General features: G+C 41.8%; 2 protein-coding genes and 1 pseudogene across 3 annotated transcripts in view; all 3 read right to left on the minus strand.

The window, feature by feature from the left end:
• Positions 1-23,381, minus strand: part of LOC118364038 (sialic acid-binding Ig-like lectin 11) — a 36,295-nt gene that overhangs the window by 12,257 nt on the left and 657 nt on the right. The gene's annotated exons all lie outside the window — the stretch shown is intronic.
• LOC118364039 (myelin-associated glycoprotein-like) lies at positions 2,495-5,480 on the minus strand (annotated as a pseudogene).
• Positions 17,314-23,052, minus strand: LOC118364335 (sialic acid-binding Ig-like lectin 11). Of its 2 annotated transcripts, none has more exons than XM_035745805.2 (5): positions 21,213-21,420; positions 20,848-21,129; positions 20,529-20,655; positions 20,248-20,329; positions 17,314-20,119 (listed from the first exon to the last, which is right to left on the minus strand). In XM_035745805.2, exons 1-5 carry the CDS (start codon positions 21,298-21,300, stop codon positions 19,739-19,741), a joined length of 960 nt encoding a protein of 319 aa, XP_035601698.1. In that variant the 5' UTR covers positions 21,301-21,420; the 3' UTR covers positions 17,314-19,738. The 2 variants fall into 2 exon arrangements, 1 of the variants encoding a protein (XP_035601698.1); XR_004821558.2 differs by lacking the exons at positions 17,314-20,119; positions 20,248-20,329; positions 20,529-20,655 and adding exons at positions 21,576-21,896; positions 22,285-22,668; positions 22,816-23,052 and having other exon boundaries at positions 20,980-21,129; positions 21,213-21,465.

The following is a 23,381-nucleotide window of genomic DNA, read 5'->3' on the forward strand; positions in this document are numbered from 1 at the left end:
TGGCTGGAAGGGATCGTCTCCTACGGGAGCAGACGGAGGCAGCAAGGAGGAAGCAATTTTACAAGGGGTCACGGCTAGCATGGAAGCCCGTTTTGTTGCGGTGTTCAGTTTTATTAAAAATCATGAACGCCTACCACGCTGCACCTTGGTCTCCTTCTTTATCCGACGGCAGCCGTGACAACAGTGAAGTCATGTATGCCAGATTGATCCAAAAATGTATTCTAACCTATTGGTTCCCATTTAAGGATAAGTTAACACTTACCCTTAGCAAAACAGAGAAATCGTCCAAAAGTACTAGTAATTGAATCATGGGCAACGGCATAAATAGAACATTCTGTGTTTACCCCGGCATATTTCCACAAGGGCGAAATATAATGCAATCAGTGCTTATAATGCATAAAAACAAAAAATCAGGCCACTTCTTGCACAAACAGAACCTTGTGTTCGAGTCTTGACAAACCTCTTAGAGTATCCATTTTCTCTCTTTATATAAAATCAAAGAAAAAGTCATTTCTCATCATCATCAAAAGCCACGGAGTCACAGCACACATCACTATTGAACTATATGTTGGAACAGAATATGTGAGATGAAGATGACAGGGTTCAATTGGATGTGTATCAGGCCTAACGTTTGTTGAACACTGGTCAGCGTTGACAACCACTGGATCAGGAAGAGAGAAGAGATCCCTCATTTCCTCCAGATCCAGGGTCAGAAATAGAGATATTTAAAAGTACAAAACACACCCCTTTCCCTGACACTTCAACTGGCAGCGGACACAGTGGAGAAGAACTATAATGGACGGATCTAGAACAGGAGCAGGTACAAGTTAACCTGGTATCCAAACTGATTGCTCTGCGTTACACAGGAAAATAGTGGTGAGTGCAGCATTCAATCTGGTTTAACCAGGCTACCTATGAGTGTGATATAGGATGACATGCAGAAGGGGAGCCCCAGAAAATGTGTTACTGTGTCCCAAGCATGAGAGCAGGGCCAACAATTAATGGTGTAGAGATGGAAATAGAAACATTTAATCTAGATGATACAGTACAGTAACTAACACATTGCACCTGTTGTGAGGGAATTGTTTGACTATGAACAATAGAGTAAGAGCCTGGAGACCGACAGCTGCTGATAATACAAAGATCTTTTTACATTGTCCACTGGGCCGTGTTCTGACCCTGCAAGTAGCTACCAGCAGTCCTGGGTGGCGAGATGTGACTGGGGCTCCTCCTGGAGGCCGGGGGGTTGACTAACGGAGACGTCATTTCAGATGATTCAGGGATAGGGGGAGATCAAATCAGATACAATTTTAATAGTCACATGCCCCGAATACAACAGGTGTTGACCTTGCAGTGAAATGCTTACTTACGAGCCCCTAACCAACAATGCAGTTAAGATAAATACGGATGACGGCAGCAACTACCCCGAGATCAATTCCAAATAAATCGCGATTCTTCCCTGCGGTAATCCCCCTCCCTGAGGCCCCCATCCCTGGAGCGCCCCCAGAAACTGCAGGGCGGCGTAGTTCAGCTCTTGCCTCTCCAAGTCTGCCACAGAGCCCACAGGTTGATAATCCCTGTCTTCTCCCTGTTGAAAGTACAGAAATAGATGAAAGCCCATTCAGAATCACAGGTTATATCAGCACAATGCCACCAATGCCATTGACACCTCAGAACATTCAGAGTATAAAGGGATAACAAGATAAGTATTTGGTCACTTACGGGTGTATATAACTTTGAACTGACTTTGGAGATAGTTTCATAATTATGACTGTTCCATGGTTTATCTTGGTCCTTCTGTAGCTCAGTTGGTAGAGCATGGCGCTTGTAACGCCAGGGTAGTGGGTTCGATTCCGGGACCACCCATGACACACATGACTGTAAGTCGCTTTGGATAAAAGCGTCTGCTAAATGGCATATATTATTATTATATTAAAGGGATGACATGACAGACATTGAGAGAGGAGAAAGGCGTAAGGAGATTGAGGTGGTTTAGCATATCCTGTTAGTATCGAGGCAGCCGTGCAACAGTAGTAGTGGAAATCAAAGACAATACAGCACATGGAAGAGAGCAGACGACTGTGGGCCAGATCTGGTTGTTGGTGACACATATGTGGCTTTGTTCTGGCACCACAATGTGTCATATGGCCCAGATTTGGTCCAAATTTTGGAGATGCGAACTGAGGGAGGGTTGGCACTTTGCTTATGGGCCATCTCTGGCTTGAGTTATGTGGCCGAAAGGACTTCCCATAGTTATTGGTCTACTTTTGGTCTGAATGTAGGCCACATCCACATTGCCAGGCAAGGTCTGGACATTTCATGCTACAGATCCACTTCAGGACCGTAACACCATGTGGTTAACTGGGTAAAATGGTATAATGGTATAATTTTGCTGTCTGTGATGTGTGAGGGATGCTGTCTACCACTGAGACATGGAGTTGGGATTGGGACTGGGTTGTTTAGGAACCTTACCGTGCTCTCCTCTAGAATGGAGTTAAACTTTGGGGGTGAAGATGAGCATGCTTGACAGTACGGCTGTGTTGCTCTCTTCCACGTATTCTGAGGTATAGTGGGGTTCAGGCAGGTAGTCTGTGTACATCCATTGGATCTCTGGGCTATTCTCTGGACAGTTGTCTGGAGGATGCTGTAGCACGCCAACGTCATCAGCAACTATCTCCGCAGGGATGTCAATGTGGGCTGGTATGGGGAACAGAGAGGACATACAGTGGGGCAAAAAAGTATTTAGTCAGCCACCAATTGTGCATGTTCTCCCACTTAAAAAGATGAGAGAGGCCTGTAATTTTCATTATAGGTACACTTCAACTATGACAGACAAAATGAGAAAACAAAATCCAGAAAATCACATTGTAGGATTTTTAATTAATTTATTTGCAAATTATGGTGGAAAATAAGTATTTGGTCACCTACAAACAAGCAAGATTTCTGGCTCTCACAGACCTGTAATTTCTTCTCTAAGAGGCTCCTCTGTCCTCCACTCGTTAACTGTATTAATGGCACCTGTTTGAACTTGTTATCAGTATAAAAGACACCTGTCCACAACCTCAAACAGTCACACTCCAAACTCCACTATGGCCAAGACCAAAGAGCTGTCAAAGGACACCTGAAACAACACTGTAGACCTGCACCAGGCTGTGAAGACTGAATCTACAATAGGTAAGTAGCTTGGTTTGAGGAAATCAACTGTGGGAGCAATTATTATCTCACCCCGTGTGGTCAAAATGATCACAAGCACTGTGAGCAAAAATCCCAGAACCACACGGGGGGACCTAGTGAATGACCTGCAGAGAGCTGGGACCAAGGTAACAAAGCCTACCATCAGTAACACACTACGCCGCCAGGGACTCAAATCCTGCAGTGCCAGACGTGTCCCCCTGCTTAAGCCAGTACATGTCCAGGCCCGTCTGAAGTTTGCTAGAGAGCATTTGGATGATCCAGAAGAAGATTGGGAGAATGTCATATGGTCAGATGAAACCAAAATATAACTTTTTGGTAAAAACTCAACTCGTCGTGTTTGGAGGACAAAAAATGCTGAGTTGCATCCAAAGAACACCATACCTACTGTGAAGCATGGGGGTGGAAACATCATGCTTTGGGGCTGTTTTTCTGCAAAGGGACCAGGACGACTGATCCGTGTAAAGGAAATAATTAATGGGGCCATGTATCGTGAGATTTTGAGTGAAAACCTCTATCCATCAAGGAGTGGCTTCGTAAGAAGCATTTCAAGGTCCTGGAGTGGCCTAGCCAGTCTCCAGATCTCAACCCCAGAGAAAATCTTTGGAGGGAGTTGAAAGTCCATGTTGCCCAGCAACAGCCCCAAAACATCACTGCTCTAGAGGAGATCTGCATGGAGGAATGGGCCAAAATACCAGCAACAGTGTGTGAAAACCTTGTGAAGATTTACAGAAAACGTTTGACCTCTGTCATTGCCAACAAAGGGTATATAACAAAGTATTGAGATAAACTTATGTTATTGACCAAATACTTATTTTCCACCATAATTTGCAAATAAATTCATTCAAAATCCTACAATGGGATTTTCTGGATTTTGTTTTCTAATTTTGTCTGTCATAGTTGAAGTGTACCTATGATGAAAATTACAGGCCTCTCTCCTCTTTTTAAGTGGGAGTACTTGCACAATTGGTGGCGGACTAAATACTTTTTTGCCCCACTGTAAGTGAATGAGTTAAAATTCCCCAATTCACAACATTTACCTATTCTCATTAAAATCAAAATAATTATAATCACAGCTAGGGCAATCCTAGGCTGGTCCCATATCTATTTGTGCTTGCCAACTCCTACTGTCATTGTTATCCCATGTCAATCCAAACAGTGGCCACAGTAGTTGGCAAGACAGCACAAACAGATATGATACAAGGCGAAGGCAATCCAGCCCATAAAAAAAGCCTCTCAGGGTCTCTCAGCAGGCTTACCCAGCACCTTGAGCTCAGAGAAATCTGGGAAGGTGTAGATGTTGGCACCGCCCAGGTCGGCACAGAAGTAGTACCTCCCTGAGTGCTCTGTACCTATATTACTGATGAGCAGGGTGCAGTTACCCAATGGTGCACGTCCCCAATGAGCTTGGTACGCCCTTTGTAACTTCAACGCACAATGTCTTGAACACCACAGACGGGAAGAGCTGGGAGTAAGGCTTGCCAAAGCACCAGATGTCGTGGATGCCACGGTGTGGCCGGATACATGAACGTGAAGTAGATGACCACGCAGGAGTTGGCCGAGACGTTCCTTGGTACCCAAACATTCCACTGGGATAGGGAGGGAGATTAGAAATGGGAATATTGAGAGTGAAACTGTATATCAATGAACAATCTACAATACATGAACAGTTTCAAAAGGAATCACTGAGAAAAGATGAGCAGAGAGAACAAAGGGAGAGAGAACAGAGGATGATATCATGATGTTCTCCCTGGGTGAGATGGTAAGAGCAGAGACCCTATGTGGAGGAAGCATATGCCTCACTCTCACCACTGGCAACACTTTAAGTGAGAGGGACAATGTTGAGCCAAGATGGACACCAGCCAGCACATCAGCACATTAGGCTGATTTCCTGCTGCCATGTGTACCAGGACACTGTATCTACTCTGTACCCGTTTGTTTTAGTGTTGTTTGCTGTAAGTTTGACACACTCTAAAAGTCAACTGGGTCAATGCAGTAAAACCACCAAATCAGTTTTACTGTGCAATTGCATATCTAGATTACTGCTTTTCTAGTATTACATATATAGTCTTTCAATTCATTTCCACAGTCTGAGTTATTGTGGTGTAATTGAGTAGTTATTCACACTGACACGAGGGAATGAGAAACATAAGAGTTTTACCTTTGATGACCAGCAACAGGGGCAGAAGCAGCTCCAAACACCACATGGTGTCTGTTGAATCCTCCAGCAGAGACCTCTGCAACAGACATCGGACCTCAATTACACATCAACTACTTCACACTTGACCATTCTGTTTCGGACCAATGGAGCCCCATGCTATGTGATATATGTCAATATAATGTTATATTCAATATATAAGTAATACGTTACCTGTGGTCAACTAATGTCAGTAGCAGTGACATATAACTGAAATGGTTCATGTCACTCTTTTTTTAAACATATTCTAATGAGCCTATGTTGCTTTAATCTCAGGTAACAATGACATATGTCAAGATGATTGTGTGTAAAAAGACAATAGACATATCTGAGGATCACCTTGAATGCTGAAGGTGGGAAAAGTAGCCAAGCCAGAAAAGCCAGATTCTTCAGCTTGGTGGTGGTAGTAGTAATAATGTTCACTAGAGGGCGCCCGATAAACTCCCAGACAGCTCTACAGTCCTCTGCCTCAAAAAGTATGTCTTTACCCTTATCACATTTGCCATTCGTAGGGCATTTGTACCATATTGCTGTTCTAAACTTGACGTGATCAGGGTGAGTGAAAGTACAGGAAATAACAGCACATAGGCCAGTCTGTGCTGTTATTTCTTCTGGACTAAAGGTTTGCAGTATTTGTTTGCAGCTGCTGGAGCTGCCTGTCCTGATGGAGGGGAATTAATAGTCATGAGTAATAAACACTTCACTTGTCTGTAACATTTTTGATGATACAGAATCAGTTTACATTAAAATGGGTTTTAATTGCCATACCATTACTACTACCTCATCTATACATCTACTAATGATTTCAATATTTAACATTACTTGAAATGATTAAAGGAACACTACTTTGAAATGTTGCTCTCTCTGCCAGAGAGAAGAGTAGAGCTGCCCAGATGAGGACCCACATCCTGTCTCCACTGCCTAAATGAGTCAATCACAACACCAGGGTCCGTCCTCTTTCACCTCTTTCTCTGGTCACCTTGTCTGTTTCCACAGGCCTGGAGCACAGAAAGAGTATAGAATAATATGATAATGTTATGATAATACACATCTCATTGCCAGCTGTGTAAGTGGAATACATAGGCATTCATAACATCTATCATTAACTTTTTATGACACGTTTATGATGGGTTCAACCTTCTTTGCACATTTCTTTAAGCTGTAATTTAATGCATGGAGAGAAGATATCAAATTCCTAGTAAAGCTTTATTTTACCCTCGGTGTCTGGAGTTTATTTAGAAACCACATGGTAACAGAGTAATTACAGACTTTTTACCTAAGTCATTATGGAGATTCATTGTAACAAACAAGAAAGTACCAATTGTTTCTACCAAGGAACAAGGAGATACTAGTTTTGTTAAATAATTTAAAGTAATGTCTAGAGTTGTCAATTTTTCCCAATTACTTTAACAGTTTTTTCAAGCCGTGCAGAGAATAATTTCTATATTATTTATTTACAAACAGTGGGTTAACTGCCTTGTTCAGGGGCAGAATGACAGATCTTTACCTTACCAGCTCGGGGATTAGATCTAGCAACCTTTCGGTTACTAGCCCAACACTCTAACCACTAGGCTACCTGCCACCCCAGAATTAGAACAAATCAGTACTTTATTGCTTTCTCAGTGTGCTCACTCCCCCTGTTGATTGTGAGCCCCGTGTATGAATCTGGTAAGACACGGGGTGGGGGCCTATGCATTTATGTAAACAACAGGTGGTGCACGATATCTACGGAAGTCTCAAAGTTTTGCTCGCCTGAGGTAGAGTATCTCATGATAAGCTGTAGACCACACTATCTACCTAGAGAGTTTTCATCTGTATTTTTCGTAGCTGTCTACATATCACCACAGAGCGAAGTTGGCACTAAAACTGCACTCAATGAGCTGTATTCTGCCATAAGCAACAGGAAACGCTCACCCAGTAGTGGCGCTCCTAGTGGCCGGTGACTTTAATGTAGGGAAACTTCAATCAGTTTTACCGAATTTCAATCAGCATGTTAAATGTGCAATCAGAGGGGGAAAAAATTCTAGACCACCTTTACTCCACACACAGAGATGCATACAAAGCTCTCCCTTCCCACTATTTGGCAAATCTGACCATAACTCTATCCTCCTGATTCCTACAAACAAGCTAAACTTGGTCAGATGAAGCAGATGCTTAACTACAGGACTGTTTTGCTAGCACAGACTGGAATATGTTCCGGGATTCTTCCGATGGAATTGAGAACTACATCACATCAGTCACTGTCTTTATCAAAAAGTGCATCGAGGACGTCATCCCCACAGTGACTGTATGTACAAAACCCAATTAGAAGCCATGGATTACAGGCAACATTTGCACAGAGCTAAAGGGCAGAGCTGCCGCTTTCAAGGAGCGGAACTCTAACCCGGAAGCTTATAAGAAATCCTGCCTTCCGACGAACAATCAAACAGGCAAAGCTGAATACAGGACAAAGATCGAATCATACTACTCTGGCTCTGACACTCGTCGGATGTAGCAGGGCTTGCAAACTATTACAGACTACAAAGGAAAGCACAACCAAGAGCTGCCCAGTGACACGAGCATACCAGAAAATAACTTCTATGCTCGCTTCGAGGCAAATAACACTGGAATATGTATGAGCGCTTCAGCTGGTCCGAATGACTGTGTGATCACGCTCTCCGCAGCAGATGTGAGTAAGACCTTTAAACAGGTCAACATTCACAAGGCCGCTGGGCCAGATGGATTACCAGGACCTGTACTCCGAGCATGTACTGACCAACTGTCAAGTGTCTTCACTGACATTTTCAACCTTTCCCTGTCTGAGTCTGTAATACCAACATGTTTCAAGCAGACCACCATAGTCCCTGTGCCCAAGAAAACTAAGGCAAACTGCCTATATGACTACCGACCCGTAGCACTCACGTCTGTAGCTATGAAATGCTTTGAAAGGCTGGTCAGGGCTCACATAAACACCATTATCCCAGAAACCCTAGACCCACTCCAATTTGCATACCGCACCAACAGATCCACAGATGATGCATTCTCTATTGCACTACACACTACCATTTTCCACCTGGACAAAAGGAACACCTATGTGAGGTTGCTACTCATTGACTACAGCTCAGCGTTCAACACCATAGTGCCCTCAAAGCTCATCACTAAGTTAAGGACCCTGGGACTAAACACCTCCCTTTGCAACTGGATCCTGAACTTCCTGACTGGCCGCCCCCCAGGTGATAAGGGTAGGTAACAACACATCCGCCACGCTTATCCTCAACATGGGGGCCCCTCAGGGGTGCGTGCTCAGTCCCCTCCAGTACTCCCTGTTCACTAATGACTCCATGGCCAGGCACAACTCCAGCACCATCATTAAGTTTGCTGATTACACAACAGTGGTAGGCCTGATCACAGACAACAATGAGACAGCCTATAGGGAGGAGGTTAGAGACTTGGCCGTGTGGTGCAAGGTCAACAACCTCTCCCTCAACATGATCAAGACAAAGGAGATGACTGGATACAGGAAAAGGAGGACCGAGCACGCCCACATTCTCATCGACAGGGCTGTAGTGGAGCAGGTTGAGAGCTTCAAGTTCCTTGGCGTCCACATCACCAACAAACTAACAAGGTACAAGCACATCAAGACAGTCGGGAATAGGGCACAACAAAACGTATTCCCCCTCAGGAGACTGAAAATATTTGGCATGGGTCCTCAGATCCTCAAAAGGTTTTACAGCTGCACCATCGAGAGCATCCTGACGGGTTGCATCACTGCCTAGTATGGCAACTGCTCGGCCTCTGACCGCTGAGGCACTACAGAGGGTAGGGCGTACGTCCCGGTACATCACCAGGGCCAAGCTTCCTGCCATCCAGGACCTCTATACCAGGCGGTGTCAGAGGAAGGCCCTAAAAATTGTCATAGACTCCAGCTGCCACCCTAGCCATAGACTGTTCTCTCTGCTAACGCACGGCAAGCGGTCCCCGAGCGCCAAGTCCAGTTCCAAAGGCTTACAAACAGTTTCTACCCCCAAGCCATAAGACTCCTAAACAGCTAATCAAATGGCTACCCAGATTATTTGCACCTCCCCATGCTGCTGCTACTCTCTGTTATTATCTATGCATAGCCACTTTAACAGTCCTACCTGCATGTACATAATTGCCTTGATTACCTCGACACCGGTGCCCCCGCACATTCACACATTGATTCTGAACCGGTTCCCCCTGTGTATTGCTCCTCCTTAATTATTTGTTTTGGGGGGAATTTCCTTAAAACTGCATTGTTGGTTAAGGGCTTGTAAGTAAGCATTTCACTGTATGTTCTACAACTGGTGTATTCGGCGCATGTGACAAATACAATTTGATTTGATGGGTGTGAACTGTCACCTCCTGTCCCCAGTCTGTTACTCCTCCCTCTAACCTGGTGCTGATGAATTTCAGTGTCATTTTGTGTAGTTAGTTGTAATGGAAGTGCACGTAGTCATAGATCAACATAATTTACCACTACTGTACAGTCAGAGATCTATCTGCAATTTATCACAAAACAATATTACTGTAAAAGACAATATGCCTTCTTGGTCTTCAACTGAGTTTTCCCACGTTTTTTAACGTTTCTTCAACACTTTGGGCTGCAGTTAAGTTCCTCTTCACACCTTAAGACTGTGTTTAAGTTCCCCCACCCTTACTATATTTGTATAGGTGGGTTTTTACTTCTCCCAAATACTTACATTTGAGCTATAATCCCTAAAATACAATATGTGTTGCTGCTATTAGAAAAATAATATGTTCCGATCAGAACAGGCCTCATGCCTCATGCCTCAAAACGGACATTATAGTGGTATATTTTCTTTACAATATTCATGACTATTATTAAGGTCTCTGGATATTACTTCTTTTTTGTTTGATGTTCTAAATGTCTGATGGCCTGGTGACAAGACCTTTAAACGTCTTCCAACCGGTGGCGGCCACTGATTGGCTGAATACCCAAGTTTATCACATATGAAGAAAAAGTAACTTCCTTCGATTCCAAGCAAAAATAAATGAAGAACATAAGAGAAAATGTGGCATGCTTGTAAGGAAACAGTAAGGAAAAAATATGGAATGGAAATATATTGGCAGGTGAAGGAATCTACAGGTTTCCACAGCAATGGACAGAGTGCAAGGAGCAAATATACCGTTTCAGGACATGGAATCATATCTCCGTATTTGATTCACATAGTTTATCTAAAGTAAAAATAGAAAATCGAATGTGCTTTTTCCTTTACTTATCATACAGTACTTACTTTTTTTCATACAGTACATACAGCACTTTTCCATGATATCCAAAATAATTTTAATGATAAAAAATTGTGCCTCTGGGGGGGGGGGATCACGTGACCCCTGAACAAGATGTCCGCATGAACTAAGAGCTCCTCACAAATAGTTCCTCACAAAAGTCATGGCGACTACAAAAGGCGACCTTTTTACCCGGACTCGAGAAATAGAAAAAGAAAAAGCCTCCAAGAAGCAGCTGTCTTCAGATAAAGCTAGTGCCATTAGCCAGGAGCAAGAGGACCCGTCCCCTTCCGAGGCCCAACAACAGCCAACCTCGCACTCTGTCGAAGACATCACTTTCTGAGCTGAGATCCCAATGTACAGAACTCAACATCAAATTAGAGGGCATTAACTCTCAGTTCAGTGTGATAGGGGACAAGGTGACAACCCTGGAAAATGCTTTGCCTGACATCAACAACAAGATAAGCATCAACGCGGGGCGCCTGGATGAGGCAGAGGGGAGAACCATGGAAAACTCACTGGCAGACGCCATTGAAACAATAGCGGCAGGGTAGCCTAGTGTGTAGAGCATTGGACTAGTAACTGAAAGGTTGCAAGTTAAAATCCCAGAGCTGACAAGGTACAAAATCTGTCGTTCTGCCCCTGAACGGGCAGTTAACCCACTGTTCCTAGGCAGTCATTGAAAATAAGAATTTGTACTTAACTGACTTGCCTAGTAAAATAAAGGTTAAAAAAAAATAAAAAAAATAAAACAGAGCATAAGGAAGAGAAAACAGAGGACATGGAAAATAGGGGCAAAGGAATAACATGCCACTGATCCGCTACCTGCAAGACAAACTTCCCAAGTGGCTTCACCTGTTCACCGACAGGCCCATAGTACTCGATAGAGCTCACCGAGCACTGAGGCCCCCACCAGCAGCCAGACAACAACCGCGCCCAATCACCATACGTTTCCTGAGATTCACCGACAAGGAACGAGTCCTACAGGTGGCGAAAATCAACACCATTACAGTGGGAAATGCCAAATTCCCCTTACACCAGGACTTGTCCGCTGGAATACCCCCGAAAGTGCCGAGAGATTGACAAGGTGAAGATATACTTCATTGACCGAGGAATCTTTAGGGGATTCAAATACCCAAACGAGCTGAAGATTCTTCACCAAGGAGCCCTGCGACACTTCAACACTCCCGAAGAGGCAAAGCGTTTTTTGAAGGACAATTCTGGCCACTGACAAAATGGACAAATTATTTAAAGAGATTACTGTTAATACTAATGAGGGTAAGACAACATATAGCCAATGACCCACAAGCCCCGCTTAATGTTGTTACAGCTGTCTAATTTGTATTTATTTTATTTTAGCTGAGACAGAGATAGGCCCTATAGCATAACCTAGGCCTTCTAAAGTTCTAGCCTACTTGTATTTCCACTTTTTTTTAAATTATTTGTAGTTATAATTTTCACAAAGGCCTCCGCCATTTATAGCCTGTCGATTACGACACATCTACAGACCTAACGAGAGGCTCAGTGTGTCAATTTTATGCCTATGGCCTTATCCTGTTGATATTTTGTTTTAATGAAAACAAACAACTTAACTCCCCATCCCGGGTCCGGGAGCTTAATCATCGACTGACACTAATTAGCTTAACGCAACTGACAGAAATATTCCTGGAAAATATTCCTATTCATGAAAATCACAAGTGAAATATATTGAGACACAGCTTAGCCTTTTGTTAATCACCCTGTCATCTCAGATTTTCAAAATATGCTTTACAGCCAAAGCTAGACAAGCATTTGTGTACGTTTATTGATAGCCTAGCATAGTATTTTGTCCAGCTAGCAGCAGGTAACTTGGTCACGGAAATCAGAAAAGCAATCAAATTAAATCGTTTACCTTTGATGAGCTTCGGATGTTTTCACTCACGAGACTCCCACTTAGATAGCCAATGTTCCTTTTTTCCAAAAATATTATTTTTGTAGGCGAAATAGCTCAGTTTGTTCTTCACGTTTGGCTAAGAAATTGCCCGGAAATTGCAGTCACGAAAAGCCAAAAATATTCCAAATTAGCTCCATAATATCAACAGAAACATGGCAAATGTTGTTTATAATCAAATATGTTTTTCAAATATCTATTCGATAATATATCCACCGGGACAATTGGTTTTTCAGAAGGACCGATTAGGAATAATGGCTACCTCTATATTTTACGCAAGAATCATTCTGGGAGCATCAGGTGACCACTTGCACTATGTAGCCGCTTACGGGTATTCTTCAACATAAATGCGTAAAACTATGTCACAGTGCTGTAGACACCTTGGGGAATATGGAGAAAAAGTAATCTGGTTGATAGCCCATTCACTGCTCAATAGGGATGCATTGGAACGCAGAGCTTTCAAAAGATGAGTCACTTCCGGATTGGATTTTTCTCAGGCTTTCGCCTGCAATATCAGTTCTGTTATACTCAAAGACAATATTTTTACAGTTTTGGAAACTTTAGTGTGTTTTCTATCCTAAGCTGTTAATTATATGCATATTCTAGCACCTTGTCCTGACAAAATATCCCGTTTACTATGGGAACGTTATTTTTCCCCAAAAAAAATATTTTTCCCAAAATTTTCCCTCGTCACAAAAGGTTAAACTTCTAGTGCCCGCTTGCTGTTGTGCGGGCTTATCCTTACTGTCAGTGGTGCTGTTGTGTTTTTTGCCTGCGTATTCTGTTCTTTCCCTGTTTTGGAGACATATGTGTTCTATGGGCATTGCCTGTTTGTTTGGCTAGACTACGCGCAATAAACGCATTTCTTTGGAAGTTTGCTCTGGATTTACTAGAGACAGATACTCTTCTGATAACATTTGCCGTCTATTTGATATTATTGATCAAGTAAACGTGCAGAAGATCCCTGTCCTGCTGGCTTTACTGGATGCTGAGAAGGCATTCGACAGGATGGAGTGGAGCTTTCTGTTCTCAGTCTTAGAAAAGTTCAATATGGGCCCAAACTTTATTAAATGGATTAAGTCTCTATAGTCTCATCCAAATGCCATGATGACTACTAATGGTCTGAATTATTTAGGAAGTGGCACAAGACAAGGATGCTCGCTGTCCCCCCTCTCTACTTGTTGGGGGCGGAGCCTTTGGCAGAGTTGATAAGGAGCAATCCAAGTATTATGGGTGTTTCTGCAGGCGGCCTGCAGCACAAGATTTCGCTCTACGCATATGATGTCTTGCTCTACATATCCAACCCTGAGAAATCCCTCCCATTTCAGACACAATTGCTCAGTATGGCAAGTTTTTAGAATATAAGATACATTTGAACTAATCCACTGTTTGCCCTCTTAATCTTACACTCAACGGCTCCATGAAGACACTGTCCATTCCAATGGAAGACACAGGGGTTACAATACCTTGGGATCTTTGTAACACCGGATCTGAATTGCCTTTTCAAGGATAAGTTTCTTCCACTCCTGGATCGAATCAGAACGATCTCCAAACCTGGATCTTCCTCCTAATTATCTTAGTCGAAGAATCAATGTCATCCGTATGAACATCCTCCTTAGATTGAACTGTTTTTTTCAGATGCTCCCATGCTATCTCCCAGTTTCCTTTTTCAAAACAACTAACCAAAGCATCACCAAATTTATATGGGGGCAATTAATAAAGGGTGTTCTTGCCCGTCCCTGCCTTCAATTGTACTACTGGTCTGCCCAAATTCGCAACATGCTAACATGGATCACAAACAGACAAGACTCAACGTGGATTCAGATAGAAGCCCAATCTTCTGTTTCATTGCCCCTAAGCTAATTTATATTAATTGATAACTTTAGTGAAGTGGGCAACATAGCCACAACCATTGTGATTTACAGCACCCTACAAGCATGGAGGGACTGTAAGACATACAGTACATTGGCATTTTCTCCCAAATATGCTCTCACTCACCTATAGTATGCAACCCAGACATGCCAACTTTAATATTTGGCATACTCTAGGGATCAGGACCTTTTCAGACCTGTTTCATCAGAAAACCACTACACTGAAATCCTTTCAAGAGCTCTGCAGTGAATTCAATGTGGCAAGATCCATTTTTTTATATCTTCAAATTAGACACGTAATTTCCTCATTTTCTTCCAAGGGGAAGTTTAGAACTCAGCTGAATGAAGTTGAGACCCTTCTTGCTACAGCACAATCCATCAAACGCAAAATCTCCTACATCTATAGACTCCTTTCTGAGAAAAGAAGGCTCCTCCTTTACTCCTCTGAAAATAATCTGGGAAAAGGACCTTTGTCTGACTATTAGCAATGAGTTATGGGCGGATGTTTGCAATAGGGTATACTGCTCCTCTACTAATATAAAAATGAATTAATCAAATGTTTGTACAAATTGTATTACACCCCAGTGAAACTCCATAGAATGAATACAGCCAATTGTCCTGATTGTAAAAGATGTACCTCTGAAAGTGGAACCTATATGCATGTATTTTGGAGTTGTAGAGACATGACTAGATTTTGGCAATCTATACATTCTGCTGCACAGAAAATACTAGATGTACAGTTTGATATCACCCTTGTATCTATCTTCTTAATGCCCCGTAGGGCGTTATTGATCCTCCGCAAGAGACAGCCCAGGTTTGATAGACTCTGGTCTCCACTACTCAACTATATTTCAAATTGGACAGAGTGAACGGGGTGATTAGGGCAATTAGCAGATACATGTTGTGTAAGGTGCTGTAAAAACTAATTCTTTGCTCATTGTCTCAGCTAAAGCTGGAAATGACTAATAGGAACACTGATATTGCTGCTGCAAGTTTGTTTGTTTTGTTTTATGTTTTATTTTATTATTTATGTCTGCAAACATCAGTGAGTGTGGAATGTGTTTTGCTGGTTGAAAAACAAGAAAACGTAATACAACTTTAAATTGATTTTTTTCCCCCTCTTAACTTTTCCATTTTATTTATATAAATCTGAAACTTTACTAAGAAGAGAAGTATGAATTATTTAACGTAGAAATGGTCTCAGCGCACTGAAAACTCTCAGCTTAAGTTTAGGAGTGTTGGGGAAGAACAGATGCTCAATAATCTTGTACGCATGGCAATGACCTCATGCTCTTTCTGAGAGTATCCAATGAGATGGCTTCACATTCTTACCTTGTACCCTTTGAGAACCACTAGTTACTTCTAGCACTCAGAGAAAGTAAATCTAGGCCTATAGTAAGCATCTCATTTGACAGTATCTGGGCTTATAACAGATACATTGATAAATAAAGTAACCTTTTCATTAAAAAAATACTTCTATATTCTGCATCTATGAACTAGATGTGAAATATATTAGCTGAGAGACACGCCAGCTATGGTCCAGGGGAGAACTGCATTCCCACATCCTTCAGAAAGATCTACAATTTATGAAGAGAGAAACAGTGTCATTAGAGCAGTCTTTGAAGTCTTGCAATAAACACACTCCAACCCTCACACAACACAATTGCAAGCTGTGCACAAGTTAATATTGTCTACTAGAAGAAATATCTGCAAGTTTTTTCTTTAAATTATAGCACCTCTGTCTCCCTCCTTTTTGGGTGACCTGCAACTTCTGTCTCACTCCTACCACCGCATTTCTGCTGACACACACCACAGTGATGTTTTTGGTGTGGTTTCCAATAGGCAGGCTGATGGTGTTGAGCTCCAGCAGTGGCTACTACATGAGAGGTAAGGGAACGCCCTGTGAAACACACACACACACACAGATAAGAGTGTATCAGTGATAGATTGATGTCAACATGACAGATAAGTGATTCCATGTCATATCAATGTGTAATTTTCAATCAAGTTTGGATAATTCTGTTTGTACTTACACATTAGAGTTACATCAGTGGAAGCTGGATGTCCTGTTGAGGTGTTGAGCACACAAACTCCCCTGCATGTTCTCTTGTTAGAGATTGTGAGAGCGGCCAGTCCAGAGTTGTTCTGTTCCAAAGCTGTTGACCTGTTCTTACTCCAGGTGAAGTTAGATGATGGTGGTGGGTAGTTGTCAACACTGCAGGTCAGATTCGGGGTATCACCCTCTCTCACTGTGATAATGCCAAAGAGTTCGAGTTCCTTCACATCTTGAAAACAAAGTGAATATGCAGTTAATCATGTTCATGAAATATGTGACACGCTCTATCATAATCAGTCAGACATTGCAATGGCTAATTTGCATGCACACCAGTGGAGGATCCTCAGAGGACGACGGGGAAGACCATCCTCCTCAGTGAATTTCATAAAAATGAAAATGGTAAAACATTTAAGATGTACTTTTTAGATGAACAATACTAAATATATGTCACCAAATAGTTAATTAAAACGCACTGTTTTACAATGAGTAGCCTCAACAGCACTCTGTAGGGTTCCACCATGGTGTAGCTGGAGGACAGCTAGCTTCCACCTCCTTTGGGTACATTGACTTTAAATCCAAATCTAGCAGGCTCATCGTTCTCCCCCTTCCATTGAGTTACACTATAATTATGACAGATCTGACATATCCGCCAAATCAAAGGATCAGATAATTAATCTAGTACTGAAAGCATAGGCTACAGCTAGCTAGCAATGCAGTGCATAAAATGTGGTGAGTAGTTCACTCAAAGAGAGAGAACGTGTAACGATTCTCCTCTTCGTCTGAGGAAGAGTAGTCAAGATCGGACCAACACGCAGCGTGGTAAGTGTCCATGTTAATATTTTAATATAACAGAACAGAAAACAAAAATACCAATGAGAATTTAAGAAACGAAACAGTCCTGTCAGGTGAAAAAACACAAAACAGAAAACAACTAACCACAAACACAGGTGGGAACAGGCTACCTAAGTATGGTTCTCAATCAGAGACAACGATAGACAGCTGCCTCTGATTGGGACCCATACCAGGCCAAACACAGAAATACAAAACATAGAACAAAAACATAGAATGCCCACCCCAACTAACGCCCTGACCAAACCAAAATAGAGACATGAAAAAGGAACTAAGGTCAGGACGTGACAGAAAGACATTAGTTGAACAGTTTTGAACAAATGAATTTCTTCAAAAAAATGAAGGAGAAGTAAGAGAGAGAGATTATTTTTTTTCCACTTTCACTTACTTAGCAAATGTAGCTAGCCAATTTAGCCCACTCAAAACCCCCGCTCAAACAGAGGGATGCTATGTTAGCTGGCTGGCTATGACTTTCCAACAGAACACCGTTCCAACAGAACACGCCCAATTTTTCAGTTTTTGATTTGTTAAAAAAGTTTGACATATCCAATAAATGTCGTTCCACTTCATGATTGTGTCCCACTTGTTGTTGATTCTTCACAAAAAAAGTTGCAAAGTTCAAGGGGGCCGAATACTTTCGCAAGGAACTGTATATATTTATTTAGCCATTAATGTATTTAAAGCCTATTTCGGAAAATTAATCAAGTTAGATTTGGGTAAATCATTTTAGGCGAAAATTTAAATGGATCCTTAAGAGGTTTTAAAGAGGGATCACATGATTCAATTCAAATAATCAGGAGAGATCAGCCAATGAATTATACTTGTAAGCATATATTTCTGCAGGTGGCAGTAAATCACCAACCTTAGCTTTATTCCTGTTCATATAACACACTCTAGGTGGCAGAATGTACCATTGCACCACCAAAATAAAATCATCACAGGGGGCCGCAGTGGCTCACAGGGCTGCATACCCACATGTAGTCAGAGCCCTGACTCTGGCTCTGACTACATCTGACTACATCTGACTACATGTGTGGGTATAGATGTGGGTATGCAGACCTGATTTTTTGGGGGGCCTCCACCCCCATCAAAGTTGCCCATTACTGATTTATTCAATTGGTAGCTTATAATTACTATTGAATGAAATTTGTGGAGATGGTAAGTTGGAAAATGTACCATTTATACATTCTTTTAACAGATTTCAGAGAACAAACAAATGAAAATATAAAAAAAGATTGAGGTAGTGCCTCAATATAAAACAATACTGCAATAATGCACACTTATGAATAGAAAAATATTCTCATAAATGGGTTCGCTGACAATGTCATGAAAACGATAGGCATGCTTCAATGGGGCAGAAGACCGCATGTTGTGGTGATTCTGGATGGCCAGATATCTAGCAGCAATGACACAAAGCTGCCATCTGGCGAATAGTAGTTGGCTCGTTTCAGCTAGTTTTATGTTGTTCTTGAAGTGTCATATTTTTGGGGGGTGTTATTTGCTAATATGGCACACAAAAAATGCTACCTCGCTAACCAAACAACTGTAACAATGTATTTGAGAGACAACAAGTGCTCATTGTGCAAATGTATTTATATTTTCAAACATTGGAGATGAAATATGTGACATGTCGTCAACGATCTAAGCCAACCCATCTGTTTTACCACATAGTTGTGCTCGCATCTGTTTTGTTGCTAAACAACCAAGCTGTCTAAAGAAAACAACATTTAAAAGCATAATGTACTTTTTTTCTTGATTCTTTCATTTGAGCTCTCTGGCTAGCCCAAAATGAGAATTCTGAATGACATTTTCAACAGTCTATCAGTATTCTATTTACAGAAATATATTGATTACATCCACACATACTACTTAATATCCCCACCCACTTGTCAAATCAAAATGCAAAAATGAAAGGAAAGAGGAGAAGCAAAAAGAAATGTCTTGACCTATACTTTTCCCAACCGCGTATGTGTCAGTCCTTCCCCTTGGTGACAAAACACTGTCATTACAAAAGTAAAATTACTCTTCCTTGAAAAACTTTATAAAAACTTGACCAAAACTTGCTTCTATGTACAACTAGAAAATATTGTTATTGTAAATGTTACAACCACCAGATACATACAGTACCATCTGACACAGGGCTGTAAAATAAATCATTTACCAAAACTATTAACTACAGTAGTTTCAGTTATTAAACAACGTCTCTGTATTATCATAAAACATTCAAACTTGATTTGGCACATGAGGAAACAACACCAAAACTACAGTAGTTTCAGTTGAGCAAAAGTCCCAGTATCAACATAAAACATTCAATCTGGATTCAGAAAATGATAAAGGAACACATGGCTATATAATACTGCATGCTATCCCCCATGTTTCTAGTGAAAATTGCTGTGTCACTCACCACCCATAATAGCCTTGACGTTGGAGTAAAGCTCTGTATTCTTATATGTCTCTGCTGCTGGCTTACCATTCTCGTTCTCCTCCTCATTCATCACTCCACTCCCCTCTCCTCCACCTTCATACCCTTCTTTCTTATTCTCTCGTTTGATTTTGGCGTACTCTGACTCTGAGGTGGTGGTCTTCTTCTCTGCCTCCTCAGGAGTCTTCTTCAGTTGGGAGTAGTTGATAGTGGCGTAGTGCACATCTTGAGGTTCTTCCCCTTTGGCAGAGTTTCCTGCAGCTCCACTGGTCTGGGGTCCTGTGTTTTCAGCTCCCTCCATCAGCACCACCTGCAGAGGGGTCTGTTCGCCCCGTACAGCCGGTCCTGAATTCGTCTATGGAGTAGATTACAGAGAGCACTGTGTGAGGAGTCTTGTTAGCCTGGTGGTCCCAGATCTGTTTATGCTGTCAATGCTAACATAATGTTGGTAAAGCTGAAAAAAGAAAGAAACTGGTACGGCACCTGTTGGTCTTCACATGCCACCATCTCCAGTTTCGTTAAAGCGCTTTTGGAGTCTGAGTCCTTTGGGATCCTCTCTTTGCATCTAGGGAAAATATTATAAATAAAATGTCTCAATAACTATATGTTAGAGAGGTTAGCAAGCACCTCCATTACAACATGGTGCAAGGCATTGCAACTTTTGACAATATATCTGATACTCTTGATAGGAAATGTGAATTTCTAAAGACAATCACCAACACTCATAGAACACTAACTGTACTTCAGTAACAGAATGCATGTACCTTTTACATTTCCCTGTCAAACACAGGATGATACAACAGATGGTGGCTGAGCAGGCTGCACCAATCACAAATGCAGCAATCAGTGGTGGGTTCAACAGCAGAGCCCAGATGTCTTTAGATACTTCCTCTATAAAGAGAACAAAGCATGTATGATTTTAGAAGTTGCTCACCATACTTTGTATCCTCTGATTTTCTTTTTAAATGAAATAATACAATTATATGTTCTCACTCAAAGCATATAAATCCTCTATGCTGCAGACATATTGGGTGGGATAGGGAAGCTGTTGCTCTCTAACAAAGTAACAACTTATATCTTTACCTCCTTGCTTTCCTTGGCTCTCTTTTTGGGTGACTTGCAGCTTCTCTCTCACTCTGCCCACTTCATTTGTGCTGACACATTCCACAGTAGTGTTGTTGTGGTTTCCGACATGCATCCTGATGGTGGTGTTCACTGAGGACCTCAACACTGATTTAGTGAGGGAGTACTCCTCAGTGTTAAGCCAGCCTATGAGAGGTAAGGGAACCCCCTGGCTGACACACACACAGGTCATGACCTTTGCCTGGATGACACACCCAGAAGCATTGAGAATCACAGGATGGTCTAACGAGAGACAGAGGGGGAAGATATATCATGGACAATTTAAAGTAAACATGTTTCAAGCTATTTTGTGTTGTTGTACTCACACATCACAGTGACAACAATGGAAGCTGTCAGAGTCCTGTTGAGGTGTTGAGCTTTACACACATACTCCCCAGCATGTTCTCTTGTCATGTTGGAGATGGTGAGAGAGGCCAGTCCAGAGATATTCTGTTCCAAAGCTGTTCTTACTCCAGGTGATAGATGGTGCTGGTGGGTAGCTGTCAACAAAGCAAGAGAGATTCAGGGTATCACCCTCTCTCACTGTGTTACTACCAGAGATCTTGGGTACCTTCACATCTAGAAAATAAAGTATATAATCAGTTTATCATGTTCATGAATTATAACTGTTGAAGCACAACAAGCTGTTGGGTTGTGCAAAGTAAGGTCAGATGATGTAGGCTACTTACGAGTCACATTCAAAGTCACTGTCTCCTCAGTGGTGATGTTCCCTTTGAATGTCACTTGGCACGTGACCTTGGTGGTGTGGTGCTCTGCTGAAGGTGTAAAGGTCAAAGTTGAGAAGTGGGTTGTTGTGAAGCGGGTGAGATCCTCTCTCCTTTGTGTAGTGGTGTTGTCTCTGAGCTCAGTGATGTTGTCTCCTGTCCCTCTCCATGTCCATGTGATGTTAGGAGGAGTTCCAGAGCAGATCCCCGGGGCGGTGCAGGTCAGGGTCGCTGGTTCTCCCTCTGTCAGAGGAGGAGTCAACACTGAGGGCTTCTGGGTCAGAGCTGGAGGTAGGAAATAGAAACACAGACTGAGGCCTAAATTCAATCAGGATCGTGGAAGATTCGCACAATAGCGTGATTTACATTTAGAGGCAATGCTCCCGTATTCATGGTAAATGCACATGTCGGCTCATTGGAATTTATCTTTACATTTAAGTCACGCTATAACATGGATTTTGTATCAATGTAGAAAACAGCAGAAACATATACTCATAGAAAGTATGAAATCATAGTACCGGATTAGAAAAATAAACACTTTGAAATGGGAGACTTGGGGAAATCTTGGGCTTTGTAAATTGGAGGTACTTATGTTACAGTCAGTGTACATGATTAATTACACTAAAGTAATATTCTTATCACTGTAACTAACAGTAATATAGTCATGCTGTACCTTTCACTGCCATTTTCAGTTTCGTCTGGTATGTAAATTTACTGTTCAATGTTCCGGACAGTCTAAATTTATAGTCTCCATCATCAGTCTTAGTGATGTCGTTGATGATCATACTGCAGTTCTTCTTTGTCAGGTCTGTCTCCAGTAGTGCTACTCGCCTTCTATAACCCTCCTGAGCTATAGAGGAATTTCTTGAGTGGAAAATGGAGTCTGTTTCGACTTTAATATAACATCGTTCATCAGGGCATTTAAGCCACATTGCTATGCTACCAAGGAAGTCATCAGGGTGAGTGAACGAACATGGAATAACAGCACATAGTCCAGTCTGTGGTGTTATCTCTGCTGGACTGAAGGTGATGTTGTATGCTGCTGCAGTGGCCTTCTCTGACGGAGGGAAATTAATATAGTCATGAGTAATACAAGAAGCACTGATACTACTTCACTTGTTTGTAAAAAAAAATAATGTGACAGTATCTGTTGAGATGTGTGACATATGTATATTAACAATAGTAGTGATAAAAGGAACCTTACTTTGGCATGTGGTTCTCTCTGTCAGAGAGAGAAGTAGAGCTGCCCAGATGAGGACCCACATCCTGCCTCTACTGCCTCGATGAATCAACCACAACACTGGGGTCTCTCTCCTCTTTCTCTAATGGTCACTATCTCTGTCTGTGTCTACTGATATGGAGCAGGACACAAGTGTGAAATACAATATGAAATGGTGTTGTGATGATAACAACATATAGCAATACACATCGGATATTAATATTTCATTACACCTTTATGAGTGCTACAGTGGCATTCATAACAACCTTCTTAGCACGTTTATTCAACTAAGATGTATTTTCTGTAATGCCTAGAGAGGATGTCATAGAAACATTTATGTACAAGGTTCATATGAATGCCTTCTTCACAATTGCTCAGAAACATTTATGTACAAGGTTCATATGAATGCCTTCTTCACAATTGCTCATAAATATATTTAACTGCATTCATAAATATTTATTCCTATGCTATTTAAAGCCTTATGAAGGAATGTGTTGTAATGCCCTAAATGAATAATATTACCATTACATAGTCATAATTAAGTTTTAACA

The sequence above is a fragment of the Oncorhynchus keta genome, chromosome 31 (genome assembly GCF_023373465.1).
Source record: "Oncorhynchus keta strain PuntledgeMale-10-30-2019 chromosome 31, Oket_V2, whole genome shotgun sequence".
NCBI lineage: Eukaryota > Metazoa > Chordata > Actinopteri > Salmoniformes > Salmonidae > Oncorhynchus > Oncorhynchus keta.